Source organism: Antedon bifida, chromosome 6 (genome assembly GCF_963402885.1).
Source record: "Antedon bifida chromosome 6, ecAntBifi1.1, whole genome shotgun sequence".
In the NCBI taxonomy this organism is placed as follows: domain Eukaryota; kingdom Metazoa; phylum Echinodermata; class Crinoidea; order Comatulida; family Antedonidae; genus Antedon; species Antedon bifida.
Genome location: NC_136231.1, coordinates 13487060 through 13507853, shown reverse-complemented (window position 1 = coordinate 13507853; position 20794 = coordinate 13487060). Strand labels below are relative to the sequence as shown.

The following is a 20794-nucleotide window of genomic DNA, read 5'->3' as shown; positions in this document are numbered from 1 at the left end:
CCATCCCAGCCACAAAAACAAACTCCTCCCATGGACAGTTAAAATGTAGTAACTTTTCCTAGTACAATTCCAATCACGTTATACTTCATTACGCCAGTATTTCCGCCCCTCTTCCTCCCTTCCAACACATCCCAGATACTGGGTGATTGTGTTTAAGACGTTTCCAGTACAAATTATGTTAGCCATCACTACCAACTCATAATCCCTCAGTGCCTGTTTTCAGATGTAGTTTAAAACATTCCCAGTACAGTTTCGGTCTTGGTGACAGGCATACATCCCCACCCCCTTTCCAGGGCTAATTAAAATACTTAACAATAACAATTTCCTACCACACAGTTCTGGTCAATTTGATAGCTTACTACCCCTAGCCTAAGCAAAATTAAATTCCCGGTACAATTGCGGTCATTTTGATACCCCATATGCATGGTTACGTGCTGAAACAGAACTAACATCGAAAGTGAGGAAAAGTGGGCAATTTTGACCACATTTTGGCCCCTAAATGCTTGGTTCCCACTAGAGACGCAACAAAACGACGTCACGCAACGTAAGGGATTTGACCAATCACAAGCGATGGATTTATTTGACGGTCGCTTGTCATTGGTCAACTGGTTTGCGTTGCGTCTACGTCCTTGCATTGCGTCCTAGTGGGAAGCAAGCTTAACTTAGATCCTAGATGGCGGATGATGTTCAAATTAGAACTTTCCCGGTACAATTCTGGTCATTTTGATACCCAATATGTAAGGTTATGTGCAGTAACAAAAATTTGTATAACGAACAAACAAACAAACGTACAAACTCTCTAACTTATAATATAGATTGTGAAATCCTGTATAAATATGGTGTTCAATAATAAATGCGTTATTGCCATGTAATTCAATGTCTGAAACTTCAAGGCCATGGTCACCAGTATGGTTGGTAAGTTTTCAACCTGTCAACTTTTGGCAGAAGCTTGAAGAAAGATACAGCTCATTCACAAGCTTCATGGGCAGCATTAACTCCCACTTCTCATCTTCTACAATCTCAACCGATTTCATTAGATGTACCTTAAAGTTGACCACCATTTTACACTGGTTTGATGAGTGCACATGGTTGTGGTATAAAAACTCATGTACTAGGGAAATACAAGATAATGCCTGGTGATGACTCTTGCCCGAGATGAGTGGAGGTGGACAGAGATGACATCAAGAAGCAATTATTTCGACCTGGTGAATTATATGGCTTTTAAACATGTAGCATTGTGAAAATAGTGTTGCGGCCAGTGCTTTTGTTGTATTGTATTACCTATACAACAGTGACACAAATATCTGAAAAACTCTGCTTTCTCTCTACAACTTCTGACACTTTTCTCGAAAAAATTCAGACAGAGAAAATGATTCTAAGTGACGTATCATTTTGTTTGAAAAACGCTGATCATAAAGATATTAACTTGAATACAAAGAGATGTGGTTAAACTATCCCTATATATGTCAGAGACACAAGACAACGATATCTGCACACATGGAAAGTACACATGCTTTTATAAAATATTTCTTTGCTCATGACCACCTGAACTATGGCCGGTTACTTCAGCTGTATCACTTTCAACAGATTACTGATATTGGAGTTTATGAGACGACATGTATGTGTGACAAAGGGAATTGCTGGATTTACATCAATTGATCAAGGTCATTGAGCATGGTATCATTGGAATAACACAAATTAATAATTTCATCAGAGCTGGCAAATCTAGTTGATGAGTTTGAAAGCCAACATTTAAAGAGAGATGATATCTTGATTAATGAAGAATGCTGCAAATCCCACAGAGGTGTCTGTTGGCCATGGCATGATGACATTGGACAGAAAATGTTTGAGGCATTGGTAAAAGTTTTGTAGAAGGCAAACTATATGGGATCCTAAGAAAAGGATGAATATTGGCAAAAAATATATATGACGGTGAACACAGGTGACAAACTTATCAAAGTAAAAGAGGACTCCAATAGAGATTCTTTGTCGTATCACATAGTCAGCTGGTACAGTACTGTATATAAGAACGTATGAGCATTTGGGGGTGAAATGAGGTATTGATTGCAGTACTTTTGCCAATTTGTTTCTGAACAAGCTTGTTGGGATCACAGATCAGTCTGTTGAAGTTTGATGGATACAATAGTAGAGAACGAAGGAAGGTCAACTTACTATATTGCATGCATAATATGCATTCAAGACAGCGCACTGATTAGAAATATTTCATTTGGCAGAGTTAGTTAATCACCATGTTGTTGTAGGCATATCATTTTGTGTCATTTCAATCTAATTTAATTTAACTTACACACGTTTTAATAAGAAACTTAACCCTTTTTAAAAAAATGGCGGCCATTTTGAAATTCAAAATGGCCACCATTTTATGTTAATAACTGTGTTGTTGTCATAGGCCTATCATTTTATGTGATTTCAATCAACGTCATAACTTGCACATGTTTTAATAAGAAATTTAATCAATTTTTTTAAAATGGCGGCCATTTTGAAATTTGAAATGTCAAAATACTAATGAATATAGGTTTATAATAATTTTTATATAGCAGAGAACCCATATAGCATTAATTTTAACTTAAGATATTATTCATAATGGGTGTTACTTTGTCCAATATGGTACATTTATTGGATATTTTACGTATTGGCGGCCATCTTGGATTTGACACCCTTAAGCTTTTTTAAAAAAATGGCAACATATTTTTTTTATTACTTTACATCCTAAAGACACTAAATCAGCTGGAATTTTGCTTTTAACAAAAAAATGACACGAAATTACATAGTGGCCTACACTATTATGGAGATATGACCAGAGACTACTGAATAAAAATCCTTGTAAGCTATTCTCTATGTCAAAGGTCAATAACTTTGCTTCCGGACATTTTTTAACAAAATATTGCATTACAATAAATATAAATATATAAGGTCTGAGCAATTTGAGACCATTTTTAAATTTTTATGACCAGCAGTTTTTAAGATACAGTACAAGTCAAGGTCAAGGGTCAATAGTACAGAAAAATAACATTTGCGGTTGCATTTAGTAAAAATGTTCTATTACAACGAATATAAATATATATATTCAGAGTATTTTGATACCAATATCTTGTCAATAGACCAAAGGGTTATGGAGATATGGCCATTTAATCGTCATTTTGAAATTGGGGCTGTTACCATGGTTACGGGATCGTGAAAATTTGTTACCTAGCATTTTTGGTATCCTAGCACCATAATAAAGTGAAATCAAGTGAAATCTCACTTTGGGCATTAAAATCCTACGGAACCCCTATTTTCATACATGAGGAACCTGACTATATGGCGTAAGCCGTGGCGTACACCTGGTTAAAAAAAAAAGACAGTGTAAAATCTAAAAAGGAACCAAGGGTTTAACTTTTAAAAAGTAAACGATACTTGGACTTTGTTTAACGAACGCCGTACGTGTGAACACATGAGTATTTTAATCCGTGGATTACCTTACCGCTTGCGTTCTTACGCCGTACGTGTGAACGTATCCATAATGTTTTATTGATACTACTTATTATTACTTTCACTCCAAAACACTGGTGTGTCCCCGAAGTTCGCCCTCCGGAGAACGTTCAGCTGTTCAACCCCGCTGTTGATTTTACCTTTCACACCAAAACAACGGGGCGTCAACTCCGGAATGTCTCCGGAGTTTTGCTTTTGGTGTGAAAGGGGTATTATAGCATTCGATGGTCTTTTTACACATACATTTTAACGTTTGATGTCATTTTTATATGTACATTTTATTGTAATTTTATTTTAATAAGATGCAGCAATTCAGCCTTTGGCTGCAAATATATTTGCATATGTTCGAAATAAAGATACTATGAAATCAAATATACGTCACAGCCAATCATCGGGCCTAATCGAATGAAAACTGCGATCCCTGACCTGGGATTGGCGGGGTATTTATAGCTGCGATACGTCACTAATAGACCGGCAGCCCAGAGGCATTTGGTTAAACAAACTAGACGCAATGTTCCCGGAACCACCGGTAGGTGGCGCTGAACACGAGTAAAACTTTTACGGAACACACTCAATTACGGTAATTTTGTAGTGAGAAATCAGGTAATGACCTAAAATGCCCCAGATATGTATGTTGTAGCCAACATTTTGACATTGTATCCCATGGAACGCCTTAGAATGGTTTCAAGAGGGTTGGAAACGCTGACAAACATACTACGAAACAGTATATCTGAGCCAAAAAGTGAATTTTATGATTCTATTTAAAAGACCTGTGACGTCATCAAGAACGTCATCTTCGACATGTCTTCGGAAGCAACGTCTTCGGAAGCATTTGGATGCTCGGAAATGTCACCTCAACAAAGTTCAAAATTCAAGAAAAGATGTCAACCCTGTTCTGATGGGTCGATTAAAATGCTTACTCATAATGTATGTTTTATTCATTCATACAAAGTAAAACCCAATTGGAGCTGGATGGCTCAGAGGCTATGGCCATGGGGTTACAAGATCGATTCTTTACTTGATCCAACGCATCGTGAAGAAATATGGACTAATCACAGAAATGAATTATTCGCTGAAGGAAATATGTCATAAATGTATTAAATCTAAAACCACTAATATTCAGAAAGACGTAAAACACCCGTTATAATGATTATAGTAACTATAAATAAAATGCGCTCCGAGAGAAATGATCTGTATAGATATTCATTCATTCATAATAACATTTATTTCTTATCATTTCAAAGTAAACAAAATAACAATTTAAATATAAATAATTAAGAGGCAACACCCAGAAAGTAATAACATTTGGAGGTTTCCCTCCAAAAAAACTTGTGACGGGTAGCCAGTTAAAAAGTTATAAACATATTGGAGTTTAAACAAACAGAAACAAAACAAGTCAACGACAAGTTAATAATAATATAATACTATGGAAGCACAGAAAAACCAGAATAAATATGTTGTTTTATTATTATTAGTTATTTATGGAGTAGAATTTGTTTAAGTTTAAAAGAAAATTTATTTTTTGAAGGTGCCAATTTAATTTCGTCGGGGAGATCATTAAATAATTTGGTGCCACTATAACGGATATTATGTTGCATTAATGTTAATTTGGTAAGGGGAGGGTGGAGGTTACAGGAGGATCTAGTTTTATAGGTATGAATACTATTATTTTTTATAAAGCTGCAAGAAAGTTTAGTTGGAAGTAGACAGTTGACATGTTCATAGACGAAGGTGCATTGTTGGAGGATATTGATGTTTTGGACAGTTAATAATTTAAGGTCAGAGAAAAGCTCACTAGTGTGATCTAGGCGTGACGCACCAGAGATGAGGCGAATAGCTTTTTTTTGGAGAATAAAAAGTTTGTTGAGGTTTGAAGCATAGTTGTTTGCCCAGACAATATTACAGTAAGAAATAAAAGGTAAAACAAGTGAACAATAAATCATGCGAAGGACTTCTTTGGGCAAGTAAAATGAAAGACGATATAATATTCCAATATTTTTCGAAATTTTAGTTTCGATTTCTTTAATGTGGTGTTTGAAGTTTAGTTCTTCGTCTATTTCTACTCCAAGAAATTTGGTATGCTTAACAAGAGGAATTTTGTGGGCAGCAAGGTAAACATTATGAGTGTCGTTAATCAAATCTTGGTGTCGAAAACCAAAAAGCATAAAATGGCATTTGTTAATATTTATTGAAAGTTTGTTTGCATTGAAATAATCGTTCACGTTCTTCAATTCCCTATTAAAAGTATTGAAAATGAAATCAAAATTAGTGTGTGAATAAAAAATGGTTGTGTCATCAGCATAAAGATAAAAAGAAAGGATGTCAGATGCATTTGGTAAATCATTGATATACAATAAAAAAAGAAGAGGGCCTAATAGAGACCCTTGAGGAACACCACAAACAATAGGTTTGAAATCGGAAAAAACATTGTTGATATAGGTGCATTGACGTCGATTAGACAGATAATCTTTAAAAAGGTCAAGAGAAATGCCACGGATACCATAGTTAAAGAGTTTTGACAGTAAAATAGTGTGATCAATGGTATCGAATGCCTTCGACAGATCTATGAATAGGCCAGACGAAAACAACTTATTATGAATAGCATCCACAATGTTGTTGGTAAGATCAATTAAAGCAAAAGAAGTGGAATAGTTTTGTCTGAAACCATATTGTTTATTGTAGAGAATGTTGTGTCGGTTAATGAAATCATACGTACGGTCATAGATAAGTTTTTCAAGAATTTTTGAAAAGAAAGTAAGAACAGAAATTGGTCGATAATTGTTGGGATCAGATTTGTTACCTTTTTTGTATATAGGAGTGACCTTTGCAGTTTTCATGCTTTTAGGGAAAGATCCTGTGGATAAAGATAAGTTGCAAATATGAGTAAGTGGAGAAAGAATAAGGTCTATTGATTTTTTAACAACATTGCCACATATATCGTCAATTCCAGCAGCCTTGTTGTTTTTGAAAGAGTTGACAATTTTAAGAACCTCATGTTCCGAAACAGGAGATAAAAAAAGGGAATTTGGAGTAGGAGGACTAAGATAGTGACGGAAACTATTGATAGAACTAGTGTCGATTTCTTTTGCTAATTCAGGCCCTATATTGGTGAAATGGTTATTTAATAAGTTGGACACCATTTTCGGGTCTTTTGTTAGATTTCCATTACTCATTATCTCAATGTTAGGAATTGTGTTGTTTGATGGTTTAAGTATAGAGTTTATAGTACGCCAAGTAGCTTTAATATTGGATTTGTTTTCATTAAAAAAGTTTTTATAATAATCCACTTTAACACTTTTTAGAAGATTATTTAACTTATTACGATACTTTTTGTATTTCAATATATTAGCGTTGGAAGGGTGCCGAATGCTCTTGAGATAAAGTTTTTGTTTGTATGAGATGGAGGTTAAAAGCCCGTTGGTCATCCAAGGTTTTAATTTCTTTTAGTTTTAGGTGGATCTAACAAAGGGAAGTTCCTATCATATAGGGCTTTGTACTTTACGAAAAAAGTATCATACGCTTCGTCAGGGTCTAATTTATCTAAGACATCATTCCACGATGTTATTGACAGATCATTTCGAAAATGATGAATATTGTTTTCATTAAATTTTCTAAATTTACGCTTCTCTTTGTCTGTAGACTTACTTGAATTAATAATGTTCACAGTGAAAACGGGAAGGTGATCAGTTGCGTCACTAATGACAATGCCGCTCATTGAAGAGTCTAGACTGTTTGAAAAAATGTTATCAAGAAGAGTGGCAGAACTGGGAGTTATTCTTGTGGGTCTGTGGATAAGAGGATAAAAAGAATTGTTAAATAGACAATGGACAAAATCATTTACATTATTATTTGAATCAAATTTTAAAATATCTACATTAAAATCACCTAAAAGAAATACCTTTTTTTTCTCTCTAGATATTTGTTTTAAAAGAAGTTCAAGTTGTTCTGTAAAAAAAGGCATATTAATTTCGTGAGGTCTATATATAGTACCTATTAGAATAGATTCTTTGTCGGTATGCACTTCAATAAATTGTGATTCACAGAAGTATTGAGTAGAAGTTAAATCATCTCTGGTTGAATAGCGTGTATTATTATTTACAAAAATTCCAGTTCCTCCACATTTATATGAACGAGGATTGCAAAGAAATGTATAGTTGGGTATCTGAATAAGTGGGCTTGGGTGATCCATCCATGTTTCTGTAATTGAAATAATATTGAAATTAAAGTTTAAAGATTGAATGCAATCATAGATAGAATCAAAATTTGTTTGCAGGCTTCTGGCATTAAAATGGACACAAGAAAAGTTAAATTGGGTTTTGTCATTAAACTGAGAGTTAAATTCATTTGGCAGGTAATAATTTGAGATATTTATGTCATTAAAAAAATTATCTGGGTCTATATCGTCGAATTGTCTACTGTGTGTAGAGGGGTTAAAAAGTAAATTAGAGAGTCGGTCATGGTTATTGTTTTGTGCTTCCATATTATTAACAAACAAATAAAAATAGTTAGATTTGAATAATAAAAAACTAAAAGCTTAGAGCTTGAATTACAGTACATAACATAACTCACAAGTCTATCAACTATCAACATTAAGGAGTGAGTAACTTTAAAAAACAACATTTGAGAATAGCAACTTTTCCCTTATATATACATATATACACATTATATCACATGAAATAGGTTACAGCAGTATGGTATGGTGCTGTTGGGTAAAATTGTATCAATAATAATTGAGTTGATTATTTAAGTTTAAATTTATACAATTTGGATTAATTAACAATATAAAAATCAGTAACAATTTTTTTTTTTGTTTTTGTTTTTTTTGTTATTGTTATACTGTAAATATGTATTAATGCATTAATTCGATTACTTGCATAATTGATTATTTTCGAAAGCTGACATTCATTCGTATATGAAAATACAAACATAGCATTCATTTTATAAAATCAAATGAAGTAGATAAATAATCTCCAAAAATCCAAAAGTATGATAAATATAAACAATGATTATTAATGGAACAATACATTACATCACTTTATATACGTGTATTAATGAGAAAAAGAAACAAACAACGAAAAAAACTTAGAGTTTCTTAATGTCGTCTTGGCAGGATATGTTGACCACCACTTCACGGCCATTCTTATTTACAGATGCAAATACACGCCCATCAATTGACCAAACGTTGTTTGATTTAGGGTTCAGTTTAACTTGGGCAAGTAGATTGCGTTTAGCTTGAGTCAGATCCTCTTGTATATTTATCAGATGTACTGTAGAACCGAGATATATAAAAGATACTGTGTTCCTTACTCGATCAGTTTGTATAACGCTGAATAATCTACATTGAATCAATTTGAGCATAGTAAAGTAAGCATTTTTTATTTTTTGTTTTGTTTTTTTCTTTTACCAGTATAAAGTAATGTTTATAGTATTTTTTATATTGCTTTTAAAATGTTGTATCCCTGTAGTATTCATGTCTGTTTTTAAATGTTGATTGTTTTAAATAATATAAATATTGTATATAGTAATAATTTTATCAATATACATTTTAAAATTTGAAAATGTACAATTTTTATTATTTCCATTATAATTGGCAAAATAAAATTGAATCTTGAGTCGTTGACAATTTTTTAAAATATTTTTTTTTTAGTTTGAGAGAGATTATTTAGAGGGTTATGTTTTTAATATTTAGGACGAGTTTTATTATTTTTGTTTTTCATCAAGTTAAGTTCATAGTTGATAAAACTAAGCCGTCAGACAGATAAATAAGGTTTCCGTTTTTGAACAAGGTCATATACATGGCTGTAGTCGCGTGCTCAAGTTAGTGTTTACCGATCAACCGACCGACCAACCGACCGACATAGTGACATAGTTAAACAATTTCATTATTGTGCTAGTGAGTGTCTGTTCTGAATCTCGATAACATCAGCTCAACTAAAATGTCTGAATAATTATTGTCCTCTAAGGGTGAGCTCTTGTTTTTGAGATATCTCAAAAACAGAGAATCCACTAAGTCCTAAGTTACATGCGCTACGCACGTAATTGTATTGCCATATGATGATTTATGCCCTGACATTTATGAGTACCAAATTTTATTTAATTGTGATTCATGGTTGTGAAGATATGATTACAAACGTGATTTCGTTAAATCGTGCGTAGACCTCGTAATTTTTTATTGCGCATCGTGAAAACATAACCACATCGATTCCTGGCCATAAGGAATATTCTGTGAAAAATTGACATAGCTAGATTAAACTGATATCAAGATAAGTTCAGAAAGCGATAAAACGCATAGTGATACCGGACCGACAGACAGACAGACAGACAGACAGACAGACCGACAGACAGACAGACGGACAGACCGACCAACCGACCGACATAGTGAACTATAGAGTCGCGTCCACGCGACTAAAAATGTCTCTAGGACCTTTACTAAATCTTCTCAATATTGTTTCATATGGGCCTCTGTTTGCGAGAATTTTTTTAAATAGAGCGTTCCGTCTAGCAATAGTAATTAAAAGAGATTTGAACTCGTCATCATGACGTATTAGTGTGATCCGCGCACATATTAAGTCCAGTTGTTATGGGTCGGGCGTATCAGCAAAGTCGGCCAGACAGCATACTAACACATTAAAATGATTAATATTAAATATATAATTATATCTTCAGATCGCCGACAATGGCAGGTGGCCTTTTTTCTATTCATCGGGACTTTTTCATGCACCTTGGTATGTACGACGATGGCTTTGAAATATGGGGAAGTGAAAACCTAGAGCTCTCGTTCAAGGTTTGTCGGATTCAGTTTCATTTATTCAATTTCATCTTCACAATAATTACGTACCACTTGATACAATTCATATTTCAGAAAATTATGTTTTTTAAGTATGTTTTTTAATGATTTTCTTGTAGTAAAAAAAACCTTTCAAATCTGATTCTACAGGTATGGCAATGTGGAGGAGTCATAGAGGTTGTTCCTTGTTCTCATGTTGGTCATATTTTTAGAAAAAAATCACCATATTTTGATAAAAGTAATATGAATTCGATTGAGCGTAATGTACTAAGAGTTGCCGAAGTATTTTTGGACGACTATAAAGATTTGTATTATGCCTACAATCCAGGAAAACGAGAGGTATTACTATTATTTTTTCTAAGTTAATGATATACAGTTATGCCAAAATATACCTTTCACGCCCATTACTTAATATTAATTAAGTCCCTAACTTTGAGTACCAAAAAAATGGTAGGTTTACACAATTTAAGAATAAATCGCAAAATTAAAACTAGCTCCGCGATAAAATCATATAAGTCACTTAAAATAAAAAATAATAATAAAATAAAATCATGTAATTACATAATTTTGCAACAGATTTTTTTTTTTAATCACGCAAATTAACTCGACAACAGTTTAGAAGCACTGTCTTAAATTAAACAATCACCGCAACAAATTAAATAACATGGATAACCGTCATTGAAATTAATCATAGAACATTTCAAATTATCCAACTTATATTTTTACCTCAATTTCAGGTTGATTTTGGAAATGTAGATAAACGTAAAGAACTTCGTCATAAACTTGGATGCAAATCGTTTAAGTGGTATCTCAAAAATGTTTATCCTCAGTCAGTTTATCCTTTAGACTACCATTTTATTGGAAGGGTAAGTGAACATTTAGTAATTTAAGATTCAAGAAACACTATTTTGCTACTCGGATACGGCGGCAATTAAACTCATTCTAAAAATTAAAACGCATACAGCAAAAGTTCTGGCTTAAATAGTTTAATTAGTAAATGAACATTCACCCATGTAGACTGCACAAAAAACAAATATAATGCATATACTACTAATATTTTTATATTAGTAATTATTTTCCAATTCGAAGTAAAATCACAGGGATGCTCAGAGACAAAATAGCCCTTAATTCCATGAAATGTCCGAAAATTGGGCTGGAGGAAAAGATTTGTCTTAAAGTTTGTATTAACAGAGAGGATGCGTGGTAAAAGAGGTCGAAACACGCCCATTCTATTTTCAAAATAGAAATGTGAAATGTTGCTAACCCAATTCGATTCATTTGCTACTCGGAGAATGCGGCACTATATCGCATAACTCCAATTGATTGTCAGTGGCGGATCAAGGATTCTGAAATGTATTGTCGGTATTTTGCACTGAAAGGAGGAACAATGATTTTACCTGTATTTTAGTTGTGACTTACTAACTTACTTGTCTCCCTTACTACTGATCGTAACGTAATTACCTCACTTAATAATCTTTAAAAATAAGCAAATGTAAATCTTTGTGTATCACTCTGAAAACAAAGCCTATTTTAACCAAATATAAGTTGAATGATCAGGAATTAGATTGTGTTAATTTTCAAAGGGATTTAGGAGTTTTAATTGATTGTCAGTGGCGGATCAAGGATTCTGAAATGTATTGTCGGTATTTTGCACTGAAAGGAGGAACAATGATTTTACCTGTATTTTAGTTGTGACTTACTAACTTACTTGTCTCCCTTACTACTGATCGTAACGTAATTACCTCACTTAATAATCTTTAAAAATAAGCAAATGTAAATCTTTGTGTATCACTCTGAAAACAAAGCCTATTTTAACCAAATATAAGTTGAATGATCAGGAATTAGATTGTGTTAATTTTCAAAGGGATTTAGGAGTTTTAATTGATAGTAAGTTAAATTTTTGTTTGCATGTTAATTATGTTGTATCTAAGGCAAATAGAATGCTGGGTTTGTTATGGAGAAACTGTAGATTCATTGGCAATGGTGGAGCATTAACATCATTGTACCGTTCAGTCGTGCACCTGGAATACTGTTCAGTCATTTTTAGCTCAATTTCTTGTACACAATCTCAGCGTATTTCTAATGTTCAGAACAAATTTATTAGATTCCTTACTCGCACTTGTCCTAATTATAATGTTTCTCTTATTTCTCTTGAAAATCGTAGAGTTGTTTTTGATATGGTTTGTTTATACAACTCTTTTAATTCTGTTTATGATTGTCCTCTTGTTGCTTTGTTTAAGTTGGATATACCAACTCGTACTCGCAGCAAGTGTTTGCTTCACGTTCCTTGTGGTCGTGTTGTGAATGCACAAAACGAGGTATTTTTCAGCGGTTACCTAACACATTTAATAGATTGCTTGTTACTTGTTTGGATATTGATTTATTTTATGATAGTTTAAATGTATTTAAGGGTAAAATTGTTAAATCTCTATAATGTTGCTTATTTGAATGTATTATTATAGTTTATTATGTTTAGATTCAACCTGTTAGTGGCGGTTTCATTAGTTGTCAACTGAATAAAATAAAATAAATAAATATTTATTAAATTTTTTAATTTATAAGAATTTTTAGGAATACATACCAAATGCAATACATAAAAACATAAAAAATAAGCATTTTTGTTGAGCTAGATATTTGGCTACATGGCGACCATGAGAATAATAATTATAATCATAATGTTTTATTTTATTGTAATTTTAACACTGTTTGTTTATTCTGTTCTATTGTAGTTTATGAATATTCACAAGAAAATGTGTCTTGACACCGGTGCAGTAAAACACACTGTCACAGGATATAATTGCGTTAATGAATATCCCAAGACAACACAGGTAGGACACTATTATACATTTTAGTAGTATTAGTAAGTGAAAATCGCGCGTAATTTTCAATCAAAAGTTGAGAGAGTTCGCACTGATTTTGTGCACCTAATGAAAACCAGTTTAATTAGTTTAAGAGGTTAGACGATTACTGCTCAATGACAATTACATGATCTGATGATCATGACCATTATTAAAATATATATTTTTTATTTTCATCATTGTCTTAAGTTATTTGTAATGACAATTACATGATCTGATGATCATGACCATTATTAAAATATATATTTTTTATTTTCATCATTGTCTTAAGTTATTTGTAATGACCGCACAAGGGGAGCTAATGCAGAAGACTCGTTGCCTAGATTACTCTATAAGTGATTCCAAAATAGTAATGTTAAACTGTCATAAAAATGGCGGAAATCAAGTTTGGGAGTATAGAGACAAGGTAAGGATCTTTGAAAATAAATCGATTTATATAGAGTGTACTGATTTCAAAATCACAAAAGGAATGTCTACACATTTTCTTTTGTCGGGAGGGAGGGAAACCGATTTCTGGACACACGTGCACCACGTGACTTAAAACACAATGAACAAAATGTCATAACTATTCTTACCTCTATTGTGCGAGAACTTCTTCATGTGGATGCAAATCGAAATTAGCTCATTCTGACGGTTTTATAAACATATAATATAATAGCTCAAGGTGACATAAGATGACATACTATCTCAATTCAATAAGTCCAACAAAAGTTTATTTCTTCAGAATGTCCTGTAGCGGATATACTGGTATATCATCACATTCATTAGAAAGTATATTGCTTCTATTTTTACATTTTAGGTTATGCATATTGTTCATAAAAACAGCGGAAAATGCCTGGCCCTTCCAACAACTGATGCTGATCACGTAATCATGCTTCCATGCTCGAATAAACCGCATATTAAATGGGAAAAAGACGTCAAATACAAAGGAACAACATGAACCTGTAACAATAATATAAGTTCGGATATCAAACCAATTAGTTATGTTTTACGAATAAAATATTGCCTAATAATGCTGTATATTGTTGATAGAATAGAATACATATCTACAGCTATATTTCAATACATTTAATTAATTTATTAAATACTTATAAATTCAATGTAAGATTGCCCTGTACTACTAGTGATAAGTGTTGGCTTATTTCATAATCAAATCAAACTATCAAAATAAAACAAATAGAACTAAAAACAATTATTATCATCATGCTTTAAGAAGTAAAGGCAAAAGAAACAAGATAAAAGTATATTAAATAAAATCAAACTGTCATGAATTTCAGTGAATCATTACAAAATGTCCATGCTCATTTTAAGTATAATTTACAAAAACTATCCAAAACAATGTTCACACACTCCATGTCATCAATTAAAGATCTGAATAATATCCCATATTATGTACATTTTCATGAGAAGTATAACACTTATCAAACGGCTCTTTGCTGCAACTTTTTGTAATTAAATAATTAAAAATTACATATACTACTTAAAGTTGGACATTAATTGTCAAATATTGAGGATGAAATGTTTTTTTTACCGCAATGTACATTTTTTTTACTATCAATCAATATCCCAATTTGAAGTTCTATCATTTAAAGGTATAGGGTTAGGTTGGTGTAGAGTACTTTAACGAACTTTGAATTTTAGTGCAATGCTTTCAAAATTAGTTTAATCCATTAAGTATTTTTCCAGGTTTTAGTTTTAATGTTGCATAGATGTGGAAACTTGATTTGTTTTGTAAGTCAAGTCAAGGATCAACCAAGCTCTCCATATAGAGAGGCACTGTAACACCCACTAACGTAACAATTAACCACTAATGTAACATTAACCACAAACGTATCAAAAATCAACCACTAATGTAACATTAACCACTAACGTAACAAAAATCAACCACTAATGTAACAATAACCACTAAGGAGGGGGAATCACCACCCGAAAGGGGACAGTTGAATTTATTAGGGCTACAATATTCGTTTTTGGGCAATAACTACTATTCATCAGAATCATTCACTGAATAGGGCATAGGCAGATCCAGGTGGCACAGCCCAGCCCACGCACCCCATCCCCACCTTTAATTTCGACAATGCAAAAGTAGGTTAACTTCACCATTTCAATTCACAATTTCTAGGATTCTGGCCATTGTCAAGTTCTGCAAATGCTGTATGTTTCAAATGTTTCAATGATTACCTTTCATAAGAGACCACCAGGATTTATTTACCTTTTGAAAATATTAAGAGAATATTGCCTGTTTCTCTAGTTGACGACACATATACTCAGATCTATAATCTTGGTCAATAATGCTTTAGATCTTTACGTTTATTGGCTAATAAAAACTGTAATCCACAACTCACTACACAGAAAGACCACAATTTATATGAGTCTCGATATGGTTGCTAGCCACAGATAGTTTTCCTGTGGACATCAAAAATCATTATTGGCAGTGGCAAGGGTCGGATACACTTTAAATGATTAATAAGAAATCAATCCTGGTGGTCAAATCCTGGTGGCCACGTATAGAGATAATCAAAACTTTTTTGCAGAACTAGACACAAAATGATCAAAATCTTCACAGAATAGTGTCTGGAAGTTGTGAAACATGTGCGCTCTACAACAAAAGTCAGTATATATTATATATTATAATGTTATATTTATGTATTTGTTTTGAATTTTTGGATGAATAAAGAAAGAAATCATATTATTTATCTATTCACTGAGGTTGGTATGTACATATTCTGGACGTACTAGATTAACTATGAACTATGTTCTGATTGCAATGGGGATGAAAAGTGATAACCAATAATATAGTAAGATTCGTTAGACGCTTATCCACCTAAATGCTCAAGGCGCCTGTGAAAAACCTATGGAAACCAATCCATAAACTTTGCAAAGCTACCAAATCTAGACAAAAACCACATAATTGTATTTTGTTTACCAGTTAAGGTGCACAGACTGTCTAGTACATAACTAAGTATTCTCTGTACCTTGACATATAAAAACCAAAATTATATATTGCCAGCATAAAGAAGCAGATCAAATCAGATAGTCAGTGTAACATTTTAATTCTGATTTGATTAATTACAGTATTATAATTATATTGATTAAAATTATAATGAAATAACATAACTTTAAGTTTTACAATTAATAATTTGATTACTTGTAAAACCATCGATATCATAGTTTTGACAACTTTGCATTTATTTGGTAACTAATACGCATATTAAAATGTTGACCTTTGACCTTATGTCAACTGATGAAATTGATCTTATTCATCGTAGGATTTTCATATTGGTCTCAAATTGTTCCTAATATGCATTGTTATATTTGCCTTAATAGAACATCTTCTTAAAAAATAACTAGAAAATATATTTCTGATAACTATAAACAATAATGAATAACTTTTTCAATATTAAAAAAAAAATTCAAAAGTTTATATATTTGTTTTAATATTATGAAGGTTTGTATGGCAAATAAATTCTAGTAAAGTTAGATTTTCGGTAAAATAGATGTATTGTCCCTTGAAACACAAAAAAATGAAGGTCAAAATATTCTAAATTTAAATTGGCCATATCAAAGTAATTTTAAAGTTATTCACTTTAAGTCGAAAATTCGAGCTAAAAGCAACAAGTTTACGTAATTAACAGGTAAATTAATTTTATTACATTTCTTCTGGAAAATCGTCGCGAGCTAAAGTAAACAAAGATTTCAAACCACGAGTACGCATTACGCATATGCTAATTAGGATTGTTTACAACTCGTCACGGTTGAGAAGGTATTTTCACACAGATCGTGAGGAAGTTTTATGATTATGCATACAGAGTAGCCAAACAAGCGCGTTTCATTATGGGGTATGTTTTGATCGAAAACTTTGACTGGAAGTCAGAGTTATTTTTTAAACAAAAAAACGTCTGTATTTCAGCTAAATGATTTTTTTTTCACATAAGGTCACCAATAATTACCAGGATGTCTCTCTTATTGATGTTTTCTATTGTCTGTTGCAGTAGCTCATAGAAAGTGTTAATTTCATCTTCGGTGGATGAAGAAGTGGGTGCATAGGCTTGAATAATTGTGAGATTGTAGCATGCTACCAATGAGTAAAACGATCATACTTTTTTCCCTCCAATATACACACGTAACTAATTAGCCTAAAGGACGATAACATTTTGTTGCTGATTTCATTCACACAGTATTTTGTTTTGATCGCGTTGCGTTCAAGTTCAATGCGAACGTACGTTTAGGGGAAGCCCCGAAAAAAGCGCAAATTCAATGCTTATTATAATTCAATATTTATTTACATCAATTTCTTGACGAAATTAAATATATCAATATAAATAGGTATTGATACAGTTGAGTACGTATCGGTGGGTGGCCTAGAAAAAAAATCGTTTGCTACAATGTAAACTACGGTAATCTCTTCGGTCACATTTGCCTAGACAGAAGACGAGATTACCTTCCTAAATGTACTTAACCTAACCCTCTAAATAATCTCTGTCAATTATTTAAAAAAAACACGCTATTGATAGACCTCGAACCCAGGGTTCTAGTGTCATAGTAAACCCTTTACCACTCGACCAAACATTTTGGTTGGGATAGTCACGTCAATTGACTATGATGGCATGGTTGTTCAGTCTAGTGTGACCGTGTATTCAAATGAGGCAAATGTGACCGAGGAAGAATAACTTACCGTAAAGTACAGTACACAGTTACCATAGGTAGTGTACTATTATTATTAACATATCTTCTATGATGATGATACACTATACTATAGCCACACATAACGGTGTTCCATTTTTTTAGGCATATACACAATAGACTAGATTTGAACTCGTCACTTTGACGAGTTCGGGTTATCCGCAGCGCAAACGCCACGTGCACGTCATACGTTAGAATATTGCGCACAGAAAACGATTATGCCATTGAAAAAATATTAGTGTGCTCTCTATTTTGTGTCACGTCTAAGTATATACAATATAACACTATATACTGTATACGTACTACATACAGTGCAGAATAGGTGAAAATAAGTGACCAAAGTTATTGACGTTTTTGAACATGATGACATCATCACAATTTTAAAAACAGTAAATCATGCGAAAAATAATTGATTGACCTAGACAATATAAAAAATTGGGCGAACTGGAATACAGATAAGTGGAGATGCGCTCTATTAAATGTGATGAGCTATAACGAAAAAGACAAAAATCCTATATTTTATTTTCGAGTGGCCATACGATGACGTCACAATGTCCAGTGAGCCATATTGATGCATGATCCGATATCTACAACTCATCAACTTCCAGAATATGTAATTTAAAAAAAGTTCATAACGTAGTTTAGAATCTATGACTGTTTAAAAAAAGGCATAAGTTTTGACGAATTGTTAAACTTTTTCATCAAAAACGCGCGCAAATTGTCCAATTCGGTGTGCTCTTATGACGTAATTTTAAGTCGAAATTGTTTAAAAGTTGGTAAAATGACTAGGAAAGGCTGGAAAAACATAAATCATGGGAAAAAAATATGTTTTTATCGCTACGTGCGCACCTTACGCGAAAATGTTTTCGCGCGCGCGGGAATTTTTGACATGCTCAAAATGTCATGATCAGCGTAGAAAGTTGATTAGAAATTAATTTTGCGCATTTTGAAATTTTAAATGCGCGTGCGTGCGTAACTTCGTGAGAAACATGCCATTTTTAATCCATAGAAAGTTGACCCATGATATGAATTATAATTTTATTAGTTTCATGAAAAAATATTTGTTGGTTCTAAAGTTATGATCAGTTATAGAAATTCATAAAATCGCGCGTAACTTACGCAACGCGGATCTGACATCATCAAAAAGCTTGGCTGCACATCTACACTTCAATGTCAATCTTTTTACCAAGTTATACAAAGTTATGTTTACAAGCAATAGGGGATATGCTGTAGACAAAAATCCGGGAAAGAAAGAAGAATAACAAAGAAGATGAAAAAAAAAGATATTTACATCACAATCACCAATAATACGCGGTTTTCTGGTGGTGTCCTCCATGGTCCCAGCTCGCTGTATGATGAGTAGGCCTAGTCCTAATTTTTTCAACCATATTTCATAGTTTTCCTGTACTAATAGTTGGTAGTCGGTGTCGCTATATATTCACGTAAGATTGCTAGATAAGTATTGTTGATAGAATTCATATCAATGCTAGGACATTCTTCCTTATCTGAATGTAGAATTCCCTCTTTTTATGAATTGTTAAGAATATCAATATATGGCCTGATGTGTAGACTTAATGCAAGCAAAAATATTTTAATCTCAACGATTATAAGCAACGTCTTAGTTAAGTCGAAGATGCTCTCCAGATGGAATGCCATCCTGAGATGAGTAGTAGTAATTTTGTTTATTTTATTTATTTCATTTATATGTAATTTACTTTCTATGGACCAGAGTTTCCGAAATAAAAGATTGAATGAATGAATGAATATCAATGCTTTGACTATGTTGACTATTTCAATGTCACATGGCTTTCTCTGTAGCAGCAAACTCTGATACATTAATGGAACCTTTAGGAGAATCAATATTTTTAGTTTCTATTCTTTAAGAGTTGACGTGGTATTTAATATTGTGTAAATGCATCTCTGGGTTCACAGAGCAAGGCAAGTCTTGCACGAACATTCTCATCATTGCTAAACTTCTTGATTTGTAAAAGCTTCCCATGCTATCACTGCGTACTTGGAATGCACCTTGACCACTCTGACAAAACACACATCATTTTTGTTTCATATGTTTTTCTTGTTTTATTTAATGAAGAATTTTCATTGGGTCTTTCATGTTTTCTACTTTTTAGTCGCGTGGACGCGACTCTATAGTTCACTATGTCGGTCGGTCTGTCGGTCTGTCTGTCGGTCTGTCTGTCGGTCTGTCTGTCTGTCGGTCCGATATCACTATGCGTTTTATCGCTTTCTGACCTTATCTTGATATCAGTTTAATCTAGCCAAGTCAATTTTTCATAGTATATTCCTTATGGCCAGGAATCGATGTGGTTATGTTTTCACGGTGCGCAATAAAAAATTACGCGGTCTACGCACGATTTAACGAAATCACATTTGTAATCATATCTTCACAACCATGAATCACAATTAAATAAAATTTGGTACTCATAAATTTCAGGGCATAAATCATCATATGGCAATACAATTACGTGCGTAGCGCATGTAACGCATGCGTACGCGCGCTTACAATTTTCAAAATTTATTTTCGATGAAATAAGAGTACGTTTCAGGCAATTTTAAGCGTTTACAAAATTGCCATGAGTGCGCATATTTTTGCGCGCGCACTGCGCGTTAAATGTTATTGCGCACTCTTTTTGCCCGATTTCTGTTTTCTTGACTTACTTTTCAACTCGAAATTACGTTATACGAGCACGTGAAAAGTGACAGGCTACGCACGTGTAAATTAAAAAAATATAAATGTTTTTAAACATTTCAACATTTTTAAACATGTTCAGTAATTTCGGTCAGTTGGTAGGTTGGTCGGTCGGTCTGTCGGTCGGTCTGTCGGTCCGGTATCACTATGCATTGTAGCACGCGACTTAATGGCTGTTGGCCTTGTTATTTACAAGTTTTGTTCCAAGTCTGCTCTACCTTTGACTAAATGATTTAAATGTTTCAATAGATTCTTTACTTGCCTTTGAAA

General features: G+C 33.0%; 2 protein-coding genes across 2 annotated transcripts in view; one reads left to right on the top strand and one right to left on the bottom strand.

Moving 5' to 3' along the window:
• The window catches only part of LOC144845474 (polypeptide N-acetylgalactosaminyltransferase 5-like), a 35949-nt gene extending 21688 nt beyond the window's left edge, over window positions 1–14261 (top strand). Inside the window, exons 2-7 of the mRNA XM_078702849.1 lie at window positions 10156–10273; window positions 10427–10615; window positions 11014–11142; window positions 13006–13104; window positions 13406–13540; window positions 13934–14261. Of these exons, the coding sequence (XP_078558975.1) occupies window positions 10156–10273; window positions 10427–10615; window positions 11014–11142; window positions 13006–13104; window positions 13406–13540; window positions 13934–14074 (811 nt within the window). The 3' untranslated portion in view covers window positions 14075–14261. The remainder of the gene's footprint in view (window positions 1–10155; window positions 10274–10426; window positions 10616–11013; window positions 11143–13005; window positions 13105–13405; window positions 13541–13933) is intronic.
• The window catches only part of LOC144845486 (E3 ubiquitin-protein ligase RNF170-like), a 291346-nt gene that overhangs the window by 251431 nt on the left and 19121 nt on the right, over window positions 1–20794 (bottom strand). The window lies entirely within an intron of this gene.